General features: G+C 41.0%; 1 protein-coding gene across 3 annotated transcripts in view; it reads right to left on the bottom strand.

Annotated features, from left to right (window-relative positions):
* Positions 1-22980, bottom strand: part of Wdr72 (WD repeat domain 72) — a 187406-nt gene that overhangs the window by 69038 nt on the left and 95388 nt on the right. For all 3 annotated transcript variants that reach the window (XM_050125831.1, XM_050125837.1, XM_050125847.1), the window contains 4 exons: positions 18539-19353; positions 15482-15573; positions 11674-11753; positions 10206-10401 (listed from right to left, as the gene is read on the bottom strand). In XM_050125831.1, coding sequence (XP_049981788.1) covers positions 10206-10401; positions 11674-11753; positions 15482-15573; positions 18539-19353 — 1183 coding nt within the window. The remainder of the gene's footprint in view (positions 1-10205; positions 10402-11673; positions 11754-15481; positions 15574-18538; positions 19354-22980) is intronic.

Genomic DNA, 22980 nt, shown 5'->3' with positions numbered 1-22980 from the left:
TGTCTGTGTAAGTACATGTTTTAAAACTAGGAACAAAACATTGGTGGTGTCTCTAAGTTATAAACATCTCAAATGGAGCTAGGAGAGATGGGAAATCAAACCAAATCATTGGACGGAAGCTGAAGTGAATGTTAGAAGTGGATCAGAATGGAAAGCAATTTGAAATAATCACGAAGTAGAGGAGAGACCTGTGCCAAGAACCACAGTCAGACACCGACAGTGTTGCTGATGAGATTTGAGCTCTGATGACCACAAACACTGTGGTCATTGTTTGGACTAAAATTAAGGAGATAAAATTCCTTCTTTTATATAATATGAAGAAAATATCTTTCTTATGAGATATGAAGCACTGATATTGCCTCTAGCTGTTCTTATTAGCTTTAGTTTTCAATTTGACAGAGTTTAGAATCATCTGAGAAGAAAGTTTCCATTGAGAACTTGTCTGATGTGGGAAGTCCTTCTGTATAGGTGTCGCTTTTATTGGTTAATGACTAAAGAAGCTACTTTGGCCTGTGATAGGGCAGATAGAGCGAGGAGGAAAAACTAAACCAAATGCTGGGAGAAAGAAGGCAGAGTCGGAGAGATGCCATATCATCGCTGGAGGAGGCAGATGCCAGAACCCCGCCAGTAGGTCAAGACCTCATGGTGATGCACAGAGATGGGTTGATTTAAGATGTAAGAGTTAGCTAGAAATATGCATAAGCTAATAGGCCAAACAATATTACAATTAGTATAGTTCCTGTATTATTATTTTGGGTCTGGGCAGCTGGAAAACAAAGAAGCAGCCTCCGACTACAGTTGACCAGATCTGATTGCCCCACAGACATGCGTATGAGGGATTATCTTGGTTATTAAATGATGCTAGAGGGTCACAGACTGCTGTTGGAAGCACAATGCCTAGGCAGGTAGTCCTGGGCTACACAAGCAAGGTAGCTAAGCAAGAGCTTGTGTGTGAGCCCTCAAGTGGTGCTTCTCCATGGAGCCTACCTCCAGGTTCCTGCCTTGAGTTCCTGCCCTTAATGATGAACAGTGAACTGGAAGTAGAAGCCAAACAAACCCTTCCTGGGTTCATAAAGATATGGAAAAAAGAAAGTCTATAAGGAAATCAAATTTATAAACAAGTGTTACTTTACAAGGAAGGTGCTAAGAGTAAGGATAATCTGGTAAGCTGTGTTTCCTGTTTCTTAGTGTTGGATATGTCTGAGTTCTTCCTAGATGATGCATTTTAGGATTGTCGGGATCCTTCAGCTCCAAGTCAGAAGTTTTGACCACCAGGTCCTGTTTGTCCCCACCCTGCTTTAACCGGGCTTCCCTCATCCTGACCAGGACTTGGTGACCTGCTTCCATGATTGTCCTTGCAATCTTCTCTTGTCACTCGATGTTTTCCCAACTGGTGCCATCTGGGTCTTTGTAAAAGTGGAGTTAGAGAAATAAAGGCTGACGGGAAAGTAGCATCTCTCCGAGAAGAAGGGCACACAGAGACCTGGGCAAGAGGAGTTCTGTTCACTGTGCAGACTTGGCAACATATCCACCAGCCTAATGGAAACTCCACAGCAAAGATTGCCACTAGTGGAGTCCTGTAGTCTGCACAGGCTGGTCTTGTCACTCCGCTTATCCACTGTCCCAAGGAGTGTGACTTTGATCCTATTTGGGGACAGATTCTTCAGGTGACAACTAGGGTTGTAAACATCCAGTTGTCACCTACCTCATGGTGGGGTGAGTCCTCCTTCCAAAAAAAGGGCTGAAAGAGTGCTCAGTTTCATGGTGAGTACAACATGGTTCTCCAGATCACACACTTCCCCTTAAAACTCAAGCTCTGTCAATCACAAGTTTTCTGTCTCCATGGAAATGTGAACTTTAATGTCTCATGCCACAATAACCTCCTGGGTTCTTAGATTCCTGCTTTTCAAAAGCTAGAAGCTACATCCTATTTTTCCAAGATACTTACTATACTTGACATGGAGAGGGCCTAACATGTATGCGAAGAAGTGATAAGTTCAAAAGATGGATGGATGGATCTATCAGTTGGATTATCAACCTGTTCATTCTCTATTCTGGTATTGATATATTAAGGGATATACCTTGAATATAGCAAGGAATATTATGGAGTTATAAAAATGATTTAAACATATTTTAAATATTAGAGACTATAAAACACTGTATGAAAAAGTAAGATATCTTAGGCTATATTTTGAACTTACATATTTTGAGTCACAAATCTAACCCAATCATTAGTATATCACATGACCTTATGGATAGATGATCTCTTTGCGCCTATTATTTTCCTCCAATTTCCGCTATCGGTTCACAGATTGGGAAATTTCACACCAGTTTTTAAACCCATGATATCCTTTATATCATTTGTGTTATATAATAAAGCACAATTAAGTTGAAAATTGTGGAATTTTATTTAATGATCCTTTTGGGACAGGGCTTTTTAGTGCAAGGACTTCCTATTGTCTCATCAGGTAACATGGTCTCCATGGTGACCTCATGTGTAAGATCTTAAGACACTGGAATATGAGCAAGTAGATGGGATGAGAAGGCCTTTCTCTGTGGGTGGAGACAACTGCAGCCAGGTTGGAAATTCAGCCACTGGGCTTGGAGGAAGGAGCTGACACAGGGGAGCTGAGAAAGGAACTCCCCTGAATGATGTGGCTATTATTGGGAAAAGACAGACACAGATGTCAGACTACCTAAAAAGATTTTCTGTAAAGAGTGGTTCTCCAACCGGGTGGAACTGCAGAGACAAAAACAAAGGCCATGACCAGCAGAGGACAATAAAAGAAAAATTATACAAAACAAATTTTTTCCAAGCAAGCAGGTTTCATACTACACCATATTCTCAGGAGGCATACTATGCATTATCTGGTTTCCTTCAAATCCCATCAACATTGTTTTGTCCTCTACATAGGTAAATTTCTCTTGAACTGAGTAGGCAGATTTGAGTAAGTGCTTCTGAATACAGACTTTAGAATAGAATAGTCATCCCCATAATGACCCCTTCCACTCTCTTCCTAGTTATGGGCTTGTCATTTTACATTTCTTCTTTCTTGGATCAGAGTTCATGGATATGTGCCTGCCACTGACATTCATTAGTCATTGGGTCATTCCTGCAACAACACATGAGAATCCCTTGTCCTGTACTAGGAGGTGTGTCTGCCTCCAGGAGCACAAGGTAAGTTCCACCTTCTGTCCCCTGGGATACTGGAGTGGGAGGTTATAGAGCTGTGTAAGCGAGCAACTTGAGGGGCAGGTGGTTCATAGCATTTTACAAGTGTGCCCTCCCAGCACTGGGCAAGAGGCACCGTTAAAAATCTATGTCTAACAGTGGACCTTAGACATTGCAAATGCTTAACAAGGCATTAACAAGGCATTCTGAACCTCTCCACATCATTCCAAGGTTGTAAATAGCACAAACGTATCACACAATTGAAACGCAGAAATGAAGGTTGAGTCAGGAAGACAATCCACTACAACAGGGTTTCCCATGAGACCAGTGGGCCATTTCCCTTGTCACTGGCCCTTCCCTAGAAACCACCCTGTGCTGCTCCCCATTGTGCTACCTGAAGAAAGTGCAAAACTCACTTCATGTCTGCTTTTGCTCAAGGAACGTCATCCTTAATGACACCACGATTATTTTCTGAGAATTCACACCAGCATTATTTGATGGGATTACAGTAAACGACTTGACAAACATCTCAGGAAGTGTCCAGTCATAAAAAGGGGTGGGGTGGGGCTGGAGAAGTGGTTCAGCGGTTAAGAACACTTGCCACTCTTGGAGAGGAACTGAGTTTGGTTCCCAGCACCTGTGCCAGAAGCTCATAACCATTGTGACTCCAGCTCCGAGAGACTCACACCCTCTACTGGCCTCTGCAGGCACCTGCTCTCACACTCATGACATACATACACATACAGATACACACAGGCATGCAGTAATAAGAACAAATCTGGACGAAAACACAGTTCAAGTCCATCGCTAGCTATGTAAGGAGGCTAGAACAAGCTGACCAGGACCTCCCAGGCTCTGAAGGTTCTATGTTAGCTGGACTAGAGAAGCAGTGACAAGGGATTGGAATAAGCTGGAAGTTCCTGGGAGGGCACAGCACAGGATTGGACTGAGCATTGAGAAATCCACACCAAGGCACTGAATCTTTAAAGAGGAATAAGAGGCAATTAGGTCAGGCTGGGGGGCCATGTTCTTTCAAACTGCAGATCATAGCAAAATGGGTACATAAAGAGATAGTGGCAAAGAGACACATGGGCAAGAGTAGTCATCAAGAGTCCTCTGTCTCCATGCTTGTAGCCCTATGTGTTCCCCCCCTCTCCTTCTCTATGTGCATGTGTGTATACATGTGTGTGTATGAATCTGTCTTGTGTTCATGTTGTTCTTGTCTCTATGTTGCATGCTCGTGGGATGACGCCTCTGGGAAAACACAAACTCCAGTGTGTATCAAGATCAATCCTGGTCGCTAAAGCACGGAGATCAACTGACTGTTCCATCCCTGCCCTTCCTTACTACCTAGGAGTTGGCTGAATCTTCAGAACAAAATTGCCCACTGCTCATCTGTTTATTCATCTATTCAATAAATACTTCTGTCTGGCTAGTAGGTGAAAGAGTGCTTTAGGCGCTGAGAGAGAAAAAGACAGATTGGCCCCATCCTTGTTCCTGAATGATCTGTGTCAGGGGCAGACCTCAGCTCCAGAGAACAATAGCACCAAAGACATTGATTTCAGCAAGGGAGTCTAGATCATTTTTTCTTTGTCAATAAATTTAAATGGGGATGTGGACAATAATCAATGCCATGGGGCTTGCAAACCTTTATCAAGGAAATACTTAACTCTGTTGCTTGATACCACCATTGCTGGACAGCGGAGCCAGGCTAGTATCGTGAGGATTTGGATTTTAAAAGATGACAAAATTTCCAGATTTTCATATAACACCATGGAAAACATCAGTCTTAAGCTCTGTGGAAAATGAAACAACTTTTAGGAAAAAAAAAGAGCAGAAAATGATTTTACAGGGGCAGTAGAATCTTTAAGACAATTCACAGAGGCACAAACGGCAGAGGAATTCAGTAGAGCTCATAGGTGCAAAGGCTAAATGATGAGGGAGGTGTCTGTTTTAAATGGAGTGAAAAATAAGATAGGGCATCTATCAAGCCAAACTACCTCTAGTGTCTTTGAGAAAGTATATAATGTATATGATGTGTGTGATGCCACTTTTACTTATTTTAGTCAGTTAATATCTACCTAAAACATGAATATCTCGACATTTAAATGAGATGGTCTAATGAATATTTTAATGTATGCCCGCAAAGGTTTACGATTCCTTCCATGCATCAAATGTTTAATCCTTACAGCTAACATGTTCATGCTAAACGTTCTATATTTTTAACATTTACCAGTGGGCATTTTCAGCAAAACTTCTTAGGTATTATTTTAACCACTAAAATCTACAGAAGCATAAATTTATATTCCAGAGTGAAGCCTTTACAATCAAGCTGACAATTCTAAGCTTTGCAGAGGCCAGGCATTAATGGATAGTGACTGATTTGGTCAGGAGCAGTCATTCTCAACCTTCCTAATGCTGCAACCCTGTAATAGGGTTCCTCGTGTTATGGTGATGTACAACCATAAAATTATTTCTTTGCTACTTCTTAACTGCCATTTTGCTATTGTTATGAATTATAATATAAATATCTGATCTGTGACCCCTATGAAAGGGTCCTTGGACCCCCAAAGAGGTTGTAACTGCATGTTGAGAATTGTGGGTCTAGAGCATTTTATGTCTGCTATCTTGTCAAGTGCCTGGGTCTCTGCTGCTTTATAAGCACTCATATGTAAAATAAAATAAAGAAGCAGAGAACAGATCCAAAGTAATGGATTGAGCTAAAAGTAAGGTCCATCCCCATGGCCCAGAGAGACCCTTTTTGTAAAGGTTCCACATCCTTTGAAAACAGTGTCGTTTACTGGGGACTGAAGCCTATGGAAGACATTTCATAGTTGACTACCAACAACCTCCATGGCATATTCCCCCAACCCCCCAACACACACACACACACTTAGACACTCACAAAAGCCTCCCTCTGAGAGTGTCATTCTGGAGAACTGGAGAAAGAGATGAGAGGAATAATCGTGGGCAACTGGAGAATGATGTCAAGTGAAGAAGTTACCCTGGAAAGCAGACTGTATGAGGTGATGTGTGGCTGTATCACTCACTGGCAGTAATGCCTAGGGCAAGATTTTCTCTTTTTCTTTTATTCTTTTGTTATGTCGAATATATTTGTACATTGAAAAACATTAATTGTATTTACTAAAGGAAAGAAATTCATACTTTTCTAGACATGGGTGTAGTCTGTGTAATTCCTACCTATTCATTCTTCTTCCATCCTCATGACCCCCATAGTTCTCCTCTCTAGAAACATCTACACTTTCAGGATGACTGATAGTTGATTCTGCAGTTGAGAAGAAACATGTTTGTCTTTCTGTGTCTAGCCTACTTCACTTAGTGAAGTGAATGTCCATGAGTTCCATCCCTTTCTCCAAAAATAAGAGAATTTGGTCCTTTATCGTTGGATAACATTCCACCATGTACTGCATACCACATCGTCTTCACCTGTTCACCTGCGGACAGGAACCTAGGATGACTCCATATCTTAGTTATTGTGAATAGGGTCATAATAAGCCTGGGCAGGCAAGCTCCTCCTTAGTAAGATGGTTTCGCTTCCTGTGAATTTATACACATGAGTGGGTTAGCTAGATCATATATTAATTCTAATTTTAGTCTTCTGAGGAAGCTTTCACACTGTTTTCCAAAGTGAGTGCACCACCAATTCAGATCTCCATCAGTGTGTACAAGTTCCCATTTGTCCACACACTCACCTAGTGTTTCTTCTGTGAGATCAGTGATTCTAAGTGGGGTTAGCTCTACCTTCTTTACACTTCTGCATTCCTCCGGCAGTTAATGATATTCAAAGATGGTCATTCATTTACTGGTCATTTATATTTTTTCTTTCAAGAGCTATTCAGATCATTCTGCTATATTGTTTCATTAGACTTTTGGAGTTCTTCATATATTCTGGATATCAGCCCTCTATCAGATAAATAGTTGGCACATATTTACTCCCTTTCATTTTTCTTTGCTGCGCTATTTCTTTTGCTGTCTAGTTTGGTATAGTCCCATTTGGTATAATACTCACTTTGACTTCTTGGGCATTCAGAGTCCTATCTTGGAACTGGCATCCATGCCAATATCTCGATGTGCCTACCCTCTACTTCGGTAATAATTTCAGTTTGTAAGATCCTACACTATTGGCACTGATCTGATTTAACTAATTTTTGTACAGGGTTTGCAATAAACTCCAGTTTCAACTTTCTGTATGGACTTAAACAGCTTTCCCAGCACTATTTATCGAAGCCTTTGTTTGTTCTTCCTATCCATGGACATGGGAGGTCTGTACATGTTTTAATATATATCTTTCTTTCATTGGTGTTTCATAATTTTTATCACAAACATCTTTACTTCCTTGGTTGGGTTTATTCCTAGGCATTATCATTATTAACATATTATTTTAACGTATAGTTGTAATGAACTAATTAGTAATAATAATAATACTTAGGTTCACTCATTGGGGTAGCTTCCATTGTTTCCTCTGTAGCAAATTCATTACTGTTATAAAAGGACATACCACATTTGTATGCTTGTCTTGCATTCTGCAACTTTACTGGATTCATTCATTAGCTTTAATAACCTTTGTGGAGACTTTTTGAAAATAGAGGTAATTTTCTCTTTCTCTCATAATTGCAAATCTTTTATTTCTTTCTCTTGCTTGATACATCTTGATGAGATGAAATTTCTAGTACTGTAATGAGGAGAAGTGGTGAGAACGAACAAGGTTTCTTCCTCATCTGGTTTGATGCCAGCTATGGGTGTGCGTGGGAGGGGGGCAGGTGAGCACTGGCTGCTTCTCTTCAGGTCATCACCCATCACAGGTGGGTGGGTTGGTTGGTTGGTTGCCTGGCTGGCTGGTTTGGTTTGGTTTTCTCCGCAGCATAATGGTATGAAAATACACATGTCTGCATAGAAGGTTACTAAGTAATTTAGACTACACAAAGAATTCTGAACTAAACTAAACTGCACGAATGATGATGGCATTATCAATGGCACTGTTGTTCTGGAAGGCTGAGGATAAAGAGGGCAGGCTATGGAAGCAATGAGACTCGAAAAGAACACATGTCTAAAGGAAAAGAAGAATTATTCCTGAAAAGAATTTGTGATCTCAATTAACAGCTGCCTCCTCCACCTTGACCTTTTGTTGACTAACTTCTCTTGATCCTTCAGGTCTCAGCTTAGAGATGTTGACATCTAAGAAGGTTTTTTGACTCTCAAATCTTGGCTAATTAATTTCTTCCCTGTGTTCCAAAGCCTCTATTGTAGCTCACCCTCATAGTTTCAGGTTGATAATAATGTTGAACACCAGGGTGGCTTGGTTTTCCTACATTTTAAGTTTGATTCTGGGTTGTATCCCTTATTGGAGAACTCCAGTTTGTTCTCTTACATCTCCAACTCTTGAACCAACATATAGTGCACAGAAGAAACCAATAAATAATGTGATGTATAAAGATTGACTGAAAGTTTTAAAGAGAAGACACTGTAAACCAATGAATATCAGTCTACCAGTCCCTCTTAGTCTTAGCCTCCTAGGTCAGATTGCCTAGGTGATATATTTGAGACCCTTTCTTAGAGAATAATGAGAAATTCCGAACACATGAATACACACACACACACACACACACACACATACACACATATATCAATGACATACACCATGTTAGTACCTCATCATTCCATTAATTACAAAATGTACAAAAATACAAATATTTAAAGGTAGTAAATAGCAAGTTCTCATCAGAACTTGAATTTGACAATATCATTTCAGTGTTCACATGATTAGTGTTATCTTGAATCCAGAATTTCTTGTCGGGGGACTTTTATGCTTCTCTTCAATTTTCTGGGGATTAGTTTAATCAAAAATAGAAAAAAAATACGCAGATTATTCAAATATACATTATTGAAAGTAGACCTTCAGGGTAACCTTTGTAGAGTGAGTCTTCTCTACCTTTAGCACACCCAGAATACCACAGTACTCCTAGACCTGATGCTGCAGTGCTCGATGCAGGAGTCAAGTCATCTCACCAGGGTTAACACGGGCACCATTGCCCTTAAATTCCAAACACAGAACAACACAATCAGAAAAAGAGATGCCAAATGTCAACTCATCTGAGGTTCTATCCAGAGAGAGCACCTTAGATGCTCCCGACACATAGGTCCCCCTGATGTGTCTCCTTGCATTTCTGCTCCTTGCTAATTCAGCATCACATGGAGATTCCCTAGGCAACTGCTATGACCATAAAGAATTTACCTCTTCTCACTTGGGCATAGAGACTGTATTGAGGCTAAATGAAGACCATTTAGTATATAAGTACTGTAAAGGAAGCTATTCCTTATGAGGTACTTAGCTATACAACAAAGTCTTCCTTTAGTTAGACAGATATCCCTTTCAGCTCTGCATTCAGAGACAATCAGAATATACTCAGTGTGTAAATGTAAACTCAGGTAAGGTGATCCATCCGTACTTGACACACAAGCGTGCAAATATTAAGACCTCAGATGAAATACACACCATGAAACGTAAGAAGACGCTGCAAAATGAGTAAGCTGCAAAATCATAAAATTCAAAGACCCATCACTTCATTTACACATCCCTTGATTCCTGGTGCCTCCCATGTGCACCTCGTACAGATCGTTCAAGAAATCTGGTGATCTCATTTCTAATGAGAAACGAGACAGCCACGACGGAGCCCTACATTTTCTTCAGGGTTATAGATACACACTGCAGAGCCCAGATAGTTATGAAAGTGCTAGAGATTAGAGCTCAAGTCTTCAATGGCACCCCCTCACTTTATTTTTATTTATATACAATACAAATTTCTTTCTACAAAACACCTATAACTATGACAGAATCAGATGTTCTTTAATAGCCTGATGATGATGCGAACAAACTGTTAAAGAGACTAGATCCCATATGGAATGTGTGGCTCCATTTGTGAGGAAACGATATGCTGTAAACTCGCATTCCCCAACACATTGTCAGTAGTAGGAAAGCTCATTGAAAGAGCAGACAGGTAAACTGCTCACTTACTTTTCAGAGCGGAGGAGGTTCCCACATACGGTAGCTCTATCTCTTCAGTCCACCCCACCTTCGAGGAGATCTGCATCCTCTCACAGATGGTGTGCTGTGCCACCGGGGCTGGTTGGCTGCTGACGGGTGTGTCCCTCAAGCTCTTCAGGTGCTGTTGAACTTCAGCCAGGAGGACAGCTTGTATTGCTTCAGTTACCTGGGAGAGAGTTTTCATTTTCATGGATTATAGAATATTATTCCAAATTATAAGCAGTCTTGTAAAAGCCCAGAACTTTGAGTTTTTCCATAAAAATACCAGCCTATTCTGCTAAAAGCCACATGAAATGCCTCTCCTTATGAGTAAGAGTAGCGATGCAGAGAGAGACTCAAATGCCTAAGCTGCAGACGTGGGCCCAATCTTACACAAGTTACTTAACGCACCCCTCTAAAGCTCAGGGAACACTGCAAAAGGACAAGTGAGGTGAACCAAAATATGGGGTGACAAGCTACAAGATGCCATTCCCTAGACCCAAACACTGGGCCCACACTAGACCTACCCTATCAACCATCAGTCAGGACAGGGGGAGAGATTTAAGGGCCCTGTTTTTCACTTCGGAACTCTTAGCTATTGGTAGATGCTTGGAGACAGAAGTCACTGTTTTTAGTTGTGTGCCCGTAGCTTAGCCCAACAGGCTCCAATTGTCTCCACACACATGGTCACACAGATGGCCCCGGTTGATCTTATCAGATCACAAAACCAAACAAACAGACAGGAACATGAGAGGGAAATCTGTGGGGAGGAGGCTGGGTGGACAAGAGTGGTAGGGGGCAGAGGGTCAGTGGTCAGTATTCTTGACACTCCTGCATGAAGCTAACTAATAACGATAAAAACTCAGATGTAATCAAGGAAGGGTCTGGGCACCAGCACCAGCCTTGCACTCTTTAGAAAATGCAAGATTCTGACAGGGCACTGGAGAGGTGTTTTTAATGACTGTCTAATGATACTGTTTTCATGTTTCTCAGATGGTGCAGAAATCTTTTGTATTGTTCAGAGCCACCAGCAGTCGCCAGGGACCCAAAGAAGTTGAGAGAGAACTGTGAGGAGAACATTGTACAAAGCAGCTCTCTAAATCGACTAATTTTATGTACGATAATGCCTTAGAAAAGGCCAGTTCAAGTCGCAAAACAAGTAATAACTAATTCTGCTTCCAAGAGAATTCACATCAGACAAGGGGCTATCCCTGCTAGGATGAACCCAGCTCTCATGGCCACTCTTCTCTGCCTTGGCCTTTGTGTATCCTTTTGGGACATCTCTATTCTTTGCCTGATCCCTGCCTATACTTCAAGCTTGGTGAAGGGAATGGTCTAGAAAGTCATCTTGCAGAATAAGAATAACTGCCTACTTACATTCTCAGGGAAGAGGGGACTCAATGAATCTTAGTAGCAGGCATCTCCTCTGATAACTAGAGGCACGCGGACAATGTCATACCTGTACAGCCTGGTCTCTCCAGCAGGAGATTAGCTTCAAAAGTGAGATGTCAGCCTCAGGTGTGTGGTACTCATTCCTACCTAGATATGAAGAAAACTCATTTTAGTAATGCCACTCCGGCTCGGTCCCTGATGCTGTCTGCACAGTAGGACCACCTGGGGAAGAGTGCTTCTACAGACACCAATGATCAGGTTCGACCTTACGGTGGAGTGTGATTTAGCAGGTCCAAAGATGGGAACGGGAAGCCAGGAATACTCTGGGAAAGTATTTCAGATGACTTTCATACAGCCAGAAGAATTAGACAGATACTGTTACACCGTGCTTATTTTTATACTTCATTCATCTTTCTACGTCTTTGCCAAACTAGAACAAAGCACCAGATTTTTCGGCTTCTTACCTCCTCGTACAAGTCAGCACCTGTCACAGGTAAAATCAGAGACTGTATTGCTTGTGCTCATCCAGTCATTCCTCTCCTACCAAGGAGTAAAATGCTGCTGCTTCATGCTGTGGGTGAGGCATTGTTTCTTCCAAGGCTGTCCTCTTTAACACCCTTTCTCTCTTTGCCTTAAGTCCAGTGAGAAGCTCTAACCTTGAGGAAGGGCTCGTTCTATGGGCACTGATCCATACAGAGACTAACAGTTCACCACACAAAAGAGTAATTAATAAGAAATAAAAGTGCCCTTTTATTAATTGAAAATGCATATATAATCATTGAAATGAAAAATATCAGTCACTTAAGGCTTCCTGATGAGTGCAGGCATCATACAGCTCTAAGTCTCAATAGTAAAAAGGGAAGCATGGTGGAGGCTTTCTGTGGTGGGAAACTGCAAATACACTTGTCTTTTAGAGTTAAGGTATTGATTCATGTTTGACATTCTAGTAACAATTATTGAGATTAGTTTTTATCCATTATATTTTCTATCAATCATCCTATATAGAAACAAATTACACAAACATATATATAGTATATATACATTTTGTATATGTGTGTATATTACACATGTATATTTCCATTAACTTACATTAGTGATCAAAGAATGGTGATGGAAAAAAGCATACAAGGTATAAAGTAAATTAAGAACATAAAAGAAGTTGATAATAAATTGCTTGGTTACTACTATAATGTTTTTCTAAAGAATTTGAAGAAATCAATCATGGTACACAGACCTGTGTCCCAGAACAGCCTCATTCTGAACACACTTCCCACATCTCCACGATGCAGAAGAGGAGATTTCTTTTGATCTCCCTCCTCTCTTCCTCTCTCATCTTGATGACCTTGTGACTTCACCTTCAAAGCTAAGGCTTGGTCTCAACTGTAACTACTTACTGGCATCGTGGGGCACTTCACAGTATGCTTTAATGCGATGTTAAAATTTAATATGATAGAGATACCAGAGCCAACTTTTCTTGGCAGTGTCAGGGATTCATAGAATTAATTGCAACGTCAGGGGTAAAGATGAAAAGAAAACATCCCAGTCTTGTCAGCATTACTCAGCCACCATTTCTGCTAACAGGAGTGGGCACTGCTTCCTGTCAAGCCTTAAAAAAGAGAACTCCGCTGTTATTTCACTTTTCAGGATTTGGATTTAAAGAAATCAATCGCCAACAACTGAGTCCTTTCCTATACCTCTCCACTCATCTCATTTCTTAGTCTACTATGGAAGAAGGGTATTTTATTTGTCTCAGATTTCAACTGCATGTAACATGTGTGCATATGTGTGCCTATGCAGGTCTGAGCTGGATGGCGAATGTCTTCCTCAATGAGTCTCACTTTTGTTTTTGAGGCAGGGCTTCTCCTTGAACCTGGAGGCTCACTGAGTGACTAGGTTGTCTAGCAAGTAAGTTTCAGGGCTTCTGTTGTCTCTCTTGGAATTCAATCATGTGTATCCATCCCTGGAATTTATGTGAACTCGGGTCCTCATAATTGCGTAGCAAGCATTTTGCTTACCCAATCATCTCTCCAGCTCTTAATCTTGATTTAGTCTTAACTCTTAAAAAATGGAACCCAAACACCAATATAACACTAGTTCTTAAGGCTGTTCAGCTGCAGACCCACAGGAGAGGCAGGAACACCCTAGGATCTGGTTAGTTATTCATCTTTATAGAAACATACATGTTAAACCTTAAATTTGAATCCTTCTCCTAGTCCTACAAAAATTCAAACTAAGGAAGTATCCATATTAAGAGCTTCTACATACTAAGAGGATGGCAGGGGCTACCTAGAAGGGATGTAAAGGCATGCAAATGAAGAGAGATTTGATGAAGAGAGAAGGAAAGGGAGAGGGAAGGGGCAGATCTGCATGGCAAAGCTGTGTCTCTGGTTACCAAAAGTCTGACTGCCATCCATCCATCTAATTTTAAGGGGTCCCATTTTTCCCTGAGGATAACAGAACCTTCTTATGCTTTCAATAATAGGGTTCTTTATATATCAAGTGAAACTTTATATACAAACCATTAATAGAATTTTTGGAACACACCAGGACCCCATAATTGAATGCTATTAGTAAAATCTCCTAAAATCTTACATTTTCTTTTTCATAGTCTTGTAGAGTCACTGTGCACCACATCTCAGTGGTGCTTAGCTGCAGAGGTAGCATTGCATCAGGCTCGGGACCTTATTCTCATTTTAAATAGGGATTTAGTAAAAATGAAAGACATTCCCAAGGGTGTGTACAAAGTAATCTACAGAGGAATTTGAACCCCACTTGCTTATTTCATTCACTTCTCAAACATTCTTCTAGTCAGCAAGTACCCTTTAGGTCTACTCGTCAATTTTTTTTAAACACTAATCTAGAACAATGACACAATTCTTTCTAGACACTAGACGTAATAATGAATAAGACTGTCATAGAAACGAGAAAGATCAGTATTAGTGTAACAGTGTCTGGAGACTGGCACAACAGCGGAAGAGGTGGGATGTTTATGGAAGGAAGTGGGGCAGGATGAAGGAGGTTTGGGAGGATGAAGGTGAATGGAAGGACAGCAGGTAGGGCTCTGTGGACACCAGAAGTATGGACAATCCAGACAAAGGCAGACCAATGCTGCCTTAAGACTTACTCGTCGTGTTGCTTAAGGGTAAAGAGACAAAAGTAGGTGCAACTTCATTCTGGACCAGGACATGATGTGTGGATGTGGCGACTTGGGCAGGGTCTTGGGATTAGGGAAATGATGTAGCTTGTATCCCAAAGTGAAAAAGAAGTGTTGGGAATAGAGTGTAAGAGTCAGGGGTAGGAGTAGGGAGTGGTTAGGTAGCAACCTACTATAGCCATATCAGGATGAAGGGTCACCCACAGGGTGTGATCACAGTTAGTCAGAAGAATCAGACTCTGGGATGACTGGAAGCTCACACATGGGATATGAAGTTGAAGAAAACATGAGACAATGGCATCAAAGTTCTGGACCTGAGCAGCAGGACTGAAGTTGCTAAGACTTGGAGAGGCAAATGGGAGATGTATCAGCCATTTTGCATTAAAATGCAATCTAAAGGCTGAGATGATTACTCAAGAGAATTTGAGATGGTTACACACATAAAAATAACCTCCTGAAATAGCAAGAAAACTCTCTGATAGTGGTTTTGGGGAGGGTGTAATAAAGCAATGGATGCAATCAATCTTCCAATAAATCACACAGGACTTTACTATCCAAACATTACATCTGCTGAGAAGTCTCAGCAACTTGGGCATCTAGCGCCCCATAGATGCAATCTATGCATTTTCCAGTTATGTATTTAAGCATTGCCACCCAGTTACAGAACTATGGTTTTATTTTATAGGAAAGAAATATATGTTTGTTTCATTAACTCTCTTACCATTTTTTAGGTGACCATAGAAGCTTGACATACTTAAAATATCACTTCCAGGAAATTTCCCCTTGTTGTGAACAGACTCCATTTTGAAAGGTCTGTTGAGAAAAAAAGTTTTAAGGGTTATTGCTTTAAAAGTATGGTAAACTCTTTGATAAGCTGAAGGTGCATGCTCAATACTACCTTAGCAAATAGGGGGTTGAACACGACTTATTTTATCATTGTCTTCTACACTTAATTTCTCAACTTGATCGATCTACATTCTCAACTGAACTTCAGATCTTAGTTCATCAGAATGAACTGTTGTCCCCTTTACAGGAGAGGTCTTGCTACCTCTCCTGTACAGAGTGAGGTATCTGATTGCTATGACTGAGTCCTAAGGTTCACACCCACCAGGGAACTCTCCCCAAGCACCATCAAGTCCTGTGCTGGGTCATTGTTCCTGACATTGTCAAGGATGCTGCCACAGGTTGTTTCTTCAGAACTCAGTGCAGTCACACAGTGTTGCATTAGGAGCGGCAGGGCTGCGTCCCTGGCACCCGGCCGCTTATGCCCGAAATAATTACAGGGAAACTGTATTCTTTTCAACACTGCCTGGCCTGGATAGTTCCAGCCTCTTATTGGTTAGCTCTTACATATTGTTCTAACCCATTTCTAATATTCTGTGTAGCCCATGAGCTGGCTTACCAGGGAGGATCTTAACCTGCACCTGCCTGGCATGGGAGAATCATGGCGACTCTCTGACTCAGCTTCTTTCTCCCAACATTCTCTTCTGTTTACTTCACCCACCTATGTTCTAACCAATAAAATGGGCCAAGGCAGTTTCTTTATTATAATTAACCAATGCCCTTCCTCCATCAACACAGTCTGTTGGAAAGCATACAGGGATCTTTCTTAGACTGCACAACTAGAATAAAATGTTGGCAAAATCGACAAATTTGTTGGAAGGATTTGAAATGACATATCCAGTAATACATTATTTTGATTTCTCAATAAAACATAGCATCCTGGCTCCAGTCGGTCAGATTCAGAAGAGCTGACTTAGAAAAGTTCTCATTCTGAGACCTCCATTCCAGAGTTCTTTGAATGGGCAGTTGGGGTTTTGATTTAAGAGACAGGGTTTCACTGCCACAGATCAGCCTGCCTTTGCCTCTGTCCCATGTGGAGTACTAGATTACAGACATGCACCAACACACCCAGTATTTTAATGGGTAGGTTTTTTTTTTTGAAGCATAGACAGTCTGTGACAACTTTCTAAGAGCCTTTAATGGTAAGCATGCTGGGAGCCCCTGAACCCACAGCACCCCAGACAGCTTTTCCAGCCCAGAATCTTTATTAAAAACATCCTCCTGGTGGAATCATAATCCATTGGGGGTGGGAGGTGGGGAGTGACAGCCTAAGATCTGCAGAATTTGAATAATTCTTAGCATCAGTCATCCCCCAGCTCACTTTGTAAACGAGGAAAGGCAGGTTAATGGCGAGTCCAAAACCCCACGGTAGTGCCACAGTGGATGCAAAAGGCTCTCTCCCAGGCTTTCAGGCTCAAGACCGAGAATGCAGTTTAAGCATACTTCATTGTTGTATAAATGTTTAGTAAGAGAAAGGAAAAAGGTTGCCTTTAAATCTACCTTAATTTTGTTGTTAAGTATACAGATGTGGGCAGGATTTGACTGATCAAGATGAGCAGAAGAAGCAGCATCAAAATGTGCATACGAAGCAGAACTCCTTCTCCCTGTCTTTGTTCTCTCCCCATCAACACCAGCAAACTGGATATTAAATGCCTGTGACACAGCAGCATTCTGGTGTGAAGTTTATGGGGTCTGCCCCAACAGACCGGAAGCACTGGAGGGCTGGAGCTCTGTCACACAGCCTCTAGGACAGATGCTTGCTGACCCGAGCTCCAGCTCGTAGGAAGCAGATTGCAGCAACTGTCTGCCCTGCAGCAAGCACGTCGACTTCTGTCCTGGAAGAGCATCACGGACTTGCCTCACCCTCTCACCCGTACCCCTCATACCACACATGCTTCTCCCTGGCTCCTTCCTTTACTCCAGCAGTCCTTACTTGTTTTATGTGTAGAGTTTTTACTCTTTGAGTGAGTCCCTGCCTCAATCCAAAAAATCTGTTTTCTCTGTCTTCTGTACATCATAAGCTGTGTACATACTTGAATAAGTATTTGGTGAACTGAATTCCATTTATTAAAATCAGAATAAAAATGTAACCATATATGTAAAGGGACAATATGGCATCTGCCAAGTGTTAAAGTACAGCTGCCGTCGTTACTGGTGAGCTGTACCTACTGTAAGGCAGAGCCTTGCACAATCACACCACCCCACCTGAATATGCAAAGCACAGGTTGTGGTAGGAGTTAAGAGATGACATTTCCAACCACCATAAGCACCTATTTAAGAATTATTAATGTATAAACACACATAAATACATATGTATATATGCATACGTCAATTCATCTATGCTTTCACTGAGCATCTAACCCTATGGCTTTTCTAGCACATATGAATACAATGCATATTTGTTGAGTAAATGAATATTATTTCTAATTTTATTCTTGTTTTTAAGTGTGTATTCAAGTGTATGCAATGTGTGTACATATGCAATTAAAGACCATAGGTCAATGTTAAGTATCTTCCTTGACCTTCTATTTTGAGACAGGTTTTCTCACTGGCCCCAGAACTCATCAGTTGTGCTAGAATAGCTGGTCGGCTAGTTCTAGATATCTACCTCCCTCTGCATCTCCAAGGTTGGGGTTAGAGAGACCCACTATCACACTCAGATTTCATGTAGGTGCTGGGGACTCAATCTCAGGGCTCCATGTTTGTATGACACCATGACATCTTCCTAACCTAAATGAATATTAAAACATATAATTATCCTCCAACCAAATAATGGGGAAATGTATTTTCTTTTAAAGGAGTTATGAATTTAAAAGTTCTTTTATCTCTAACCCTATCTCCCAGCAGAAGGAAGATGATAGCGCTGAGCACAGAGAATGATCATAACGGCTTTGATGTCTCCATTAGAACCATCAGTCTCTCTAGTGCTTCTTACCTGTCGATTTCGCAGGGCAAATCCAGAGGCATGTTCACTAACTTATTAACTAAAAAGAGTCTGCTCAGTAAATACGCTATAGTATCTGATTGCTGCAAAGCATCACAGTGATTCTCTAGGCCTCTGGGAATTCCAGTCTGGTTCGGAAGTGTGGCTGTGTATTTATTTGACAACTCCAGAACTTTTCTGGAGAACAGGTTTACTCCTGAGTACTCCTTCATTTCAGAACTGCATGCATCCCACCCAGGTAGCATCAGGGAGAAGAGGTCTTCGTTTGAAGCGAGTCCCAAAGACACAGGACCCTGCAGCTTTAAGATGCTGAGATGCCTGGTACACAGGCTGTCTAACTCTTTATCCACTCCCCACGGCAAAACACAAGACAGAAACAATTTCGCCATGTCTATTATGAGGCTGGAATCCACCTTTCTGGATGGCTTAGGGCGTGTCTTCTTGGAGCTCTTCATTTTCTTCTGTCTTTTAATGCTATCACTCTCCTCTGGAAGTTTACTGGCATTATCCCCAAGGGGCAAGCTGTCCCCACTGGACTTGGCTTGTGCCTCGGCCTGGAGAGAGCTACATGAGGCTTTGTTTCTTCTTATTGTCAATGTTTTCTTCTCTACTGTGCTCTTGGCTCTCCTCAAGATGTCACTTCCATAGAACGACCCAGAATGGTCAACATCGCTGATGGGAGTGGGCAGCAGTAGTTCCACAAGGTTTTCCAGATCAAACAGCAGAACATGGAAGCCAATGTGACTCCATTTTGTTTTCACAGGCAAGACATTGAAAGGTCTTGGGACTGATGTAGCATCAGCAACCTGAGGGGAAAGATGTGAACATATCAGAATTCATAATAAGTATTATGGTTCTATGATGCCATTGTGGAAGAAAAAGAAATATGTAGTTACAGTTAAAGGCAAGAATTATTAATTCCCACTTTTAAAAAAAGCCGTGACAACTTTTTTTTTTTTAGTTATGAAAGTTCCCTTCTAAATTGAACATTGTAGATTCTACTGGCAACTGTTATAAATGTCCCTTTCTCAAGGAATTTCCCCTAAGTAAATTTGAACTAGACTTCTGGAGAACAACAGCCCTAGATCAGAGTCTTTTTAAAAAGAAATCATTTTGTTCATGTGTGTGTGCCGCGTGTGTGTTTTGCATGTGTGCAGATACATACAGAAGGCAGAAGACAGCCACCTGATCTGGAGTTGTGGTCAATTGTGAGCCACCATATGGGTGCTGGGACCAAACTCTGGTCCTTCGCAAGAGGAGCACATGCTGTTAACTGCTGTGACATCTCTCCAGCTCTATCCCATATTGTGTGTATGTACACATATGTATACACACATGCATATGTATATATACAGTGAGTGTATATGTATGCTGCAAACATATAACAAATGATACAAAGGGAACTAACACTGAAGAAATCAACAAGCTGCCCCCGTTTGGATCCCACAGCGGCTCATGCCTTGATATTAGGACTGCCCACTAGAGCTAAGGTCTCAAGTTTATGATTGCTTCCACTTAATAACTTCAACGTGTATCTTCAACTGACCTATTAAGAGTCACTGACAAATGTGTGTGCCATAGCTATTAAATTCAGCAAAACAGGGCAAATCAATGGAAATGGGAAAGTTCATGTTCCCGTGAAAGTCAGGATTGTGCCAGGTCAATAGTCTCAAATTCAGAAAACACATCGAAAATTATACTTTCCCGCATTTCTCATTATAAAAAAATGTTACCTTCTCCGCAAAAATAAAATAATTATCTATGATTTTTTTAAATTGACAACTTTTATGGCTTTTAAATTTTAATTACTTTTTAGTTTTTTACTTATGGATCTGAGCTGCAGCATCAAAAGGCTTTCATGTTCTTCTATCCCGGCGTTCATCTGCCCCAGTGACTGCCGTGAATTTCCCCATTGCTCACTGGTCTAATTACTTGGGGCATCAATCGATGTATTTATCACCACTGGACACAAAATTGTGTAATAACACTAAAAACAAGGACAACATCTAATCAAGTAGGTCACCTTACTTTGGTCATCCCTCTGACCTTCAAAGGTTTGCTATAAACCAGAAAGCACATGTCAAGTACCAAGACATGTTTCTCACTTATTTAGATAACAATTAACATCTTTTAATAGTTTTTAATAAATGTTCGAATTGACATCTTTCTTTATCTGAGTACCATGTGCTGGCCTTCACAGTACTGTGGGTCCTTTTGCCTTTACTTTTGTTCCTTTTTTTTTTTTATCACTTGCTAAAAGTTTCTCAATGTTGATACATTTCGTAGAGAATCAACTTTTAAGTTTGTTTTAGCCTCCCGACAGGATAACGTTTTCCTGGAGAGACGATTCTGCTGAGCACACTCTTTCAGACGGTCTCACCGCATTTTGCTGGTGTTATTCCGCAGTCCCTGCCTTCCTTGCTTGCAGCAGAGAAGTCGGCTGCTCGTCAACTGTCACTCCATCTGTCTGCTTTTTCTTTAAAGACCCGTTTGTCATGAACATCCTGATATGTACAGTTTTCTTTTCCAAATTTCAGTTGATTTCTTCTCAATTGGGTTGTAAGATTATATTTTTGCTTCTTTTCCCCACAAATCATGCTTATTTTATAAGTGGCTCCACTTTTCAGTTCTGCCTGTGATTTCCTGGTTCTTTATGTGAATCTGACTGCATGTGATTGTTTATAGGAAATATTGTTGGGAGAGCCTCTTGAGACACAGGGTAAGGGCACGTTCTCCCAGAGAAAAATTTAGTTTGTGCCTGCATCATATACTGGGTTGTCACCCACAGGACACTTTTAAAGGAGAATGTTTAGTTAAATGTTTTTCAATTTTTGCATATATTATGAATTCTGACTCCTACATTACAGTGTTCAGTTCTCTGTCAAAACTACGTCCCCGCAACTTCTTTGAGAGACAGCTTCCTAAATCATGCTGGGAGCACTAACTCTGGCCCTTTTTGGAGGTCCTGCCCTTAAATGGTGACATAGAACCCCTGTGTCCCTGGAGCTGGGGTAGTGAACATGGCTCAAAGAGCTGGCAGTAAATGTACCTCTGTTATATTAAAAGACCAAGAGAGGCAGAGTCAGCATCCAGGGCCACTGTGAACAAAATGGTTATCATTTTAAAAGCATTTCTCATTAGAAAATGATTACAGATATGCAATAAAGACAGGTTCAGACAGAAATAAACCTCTGAATGGATCATAGTATGTTTGAAAAATGAGTATAGGGTTTCTCCATGGGGTAAATTCCTCCCCAAAACAATTAAAGGACCTAATACCTATTATAAAAACAAACAAAACCCCACAACCTACTGCTCTGAATAGAACAGCTTTATAAGATAAAACAAACTTCAGGAGAAACATAAAGCAAATATTATAAAGATTAGATATGAATAAGGGAGATTGCTTGATTATAAGAAGAGATATTTTAACAAAGAGCATGACTATTCAATCTAAACTAATTTTTAAAACTAACAAGTGATTTTCATTTGATCAGATATAACTTGCCATAATGCAACATCCCCAAAATCAGGGTTTAGACAAGGTTTTATTTTTGTCTTTTCAGGGAAATGAAGACAACCAGGTAAAGGATCTGAAACCAGTGTACAAATGAGACATCTGACGGATAAGGAATATACAGTTGCTTTTTCTTGAAATGGCAGAGAATCAACTGCTCCTGGAGGTGCGAATCTACTACAGAGATGATGGGTATCAAAGAAAATCCATATAGAGTTTACTTTCTTTGTGGCAAAAGTTAGTGGGCAAGAAACTCTGCTCGCTTTAACTGCTGACAGTATGCTGCCCAAATTAGACAAGCAGGAAACGAAAGTGACTGCCAAATTTGCAAAGACAAGTGGGACAGTCTTTCAAAATTCATGCTTCCAGAAAAATCGGTCAGATATTCAGGCCTGCAAGCTGAATAGGGATGCCCCAATGTTACAGAGGAACCTGGGTGACTATCCATGTAGCCAGTTGTCTCCTTCATTTCTTAGTTTTGAATGTTGTTTACTCTGTACTTCCTGTTTACTCAGGTAATATTATATTCTTCTCAGGTCTCTGATGGAGTTGAAGACTAGACAGTTATAGTTTAGCTTTCCTTATTAAAAAATTCAGAAAAGAAGCTCACAAAAAAAGTGTAAACTATATAAGGTCGAGAAACATAAATAGATAATTTTGGGTTGGTAATACCAGTTAAGATAAAAGATGAGTTTTTCACCCAGGGTCCAAGTGAAAGGCAGTCCAAGTCACAGAAGTCCCAGCAGATCCCAGGTCTACTGTCCTGCTCCCAAGGGTCCAAGTGAAAGGCAGTCCAAGTCACAGAAGTCCCAGCAGATCCCAGGTCTACTGTCCTGCTCCCAAGGGTCCAAGTGAAAGGCAGTCCAAGTCACAGAAGTCCCAGCAGATCCCAGGTCTACTGTCCTGCTCCCAAGGG

The sequence above is a fragment of the Alexandromys fortis genome, unplaced genomic scaffold, assembly GCF_014885135.2.
Source record: "Alexandromys fortis isolate MF-2015 unplaced genomic scaffold, M_Fortis_MF-2015_v1.1 scaffold_22, whole genome shotgun sequence".
NCBI classification, from domain to species: Eukaryota; Metazoa; Chordata; class Mammalia; order Rodentia; family Cricetidae; genus Alexandromys; species Alexandromys fortis.
This window is presented reverse-complemented; position numbering and strand designations above follow the sequence as displayed.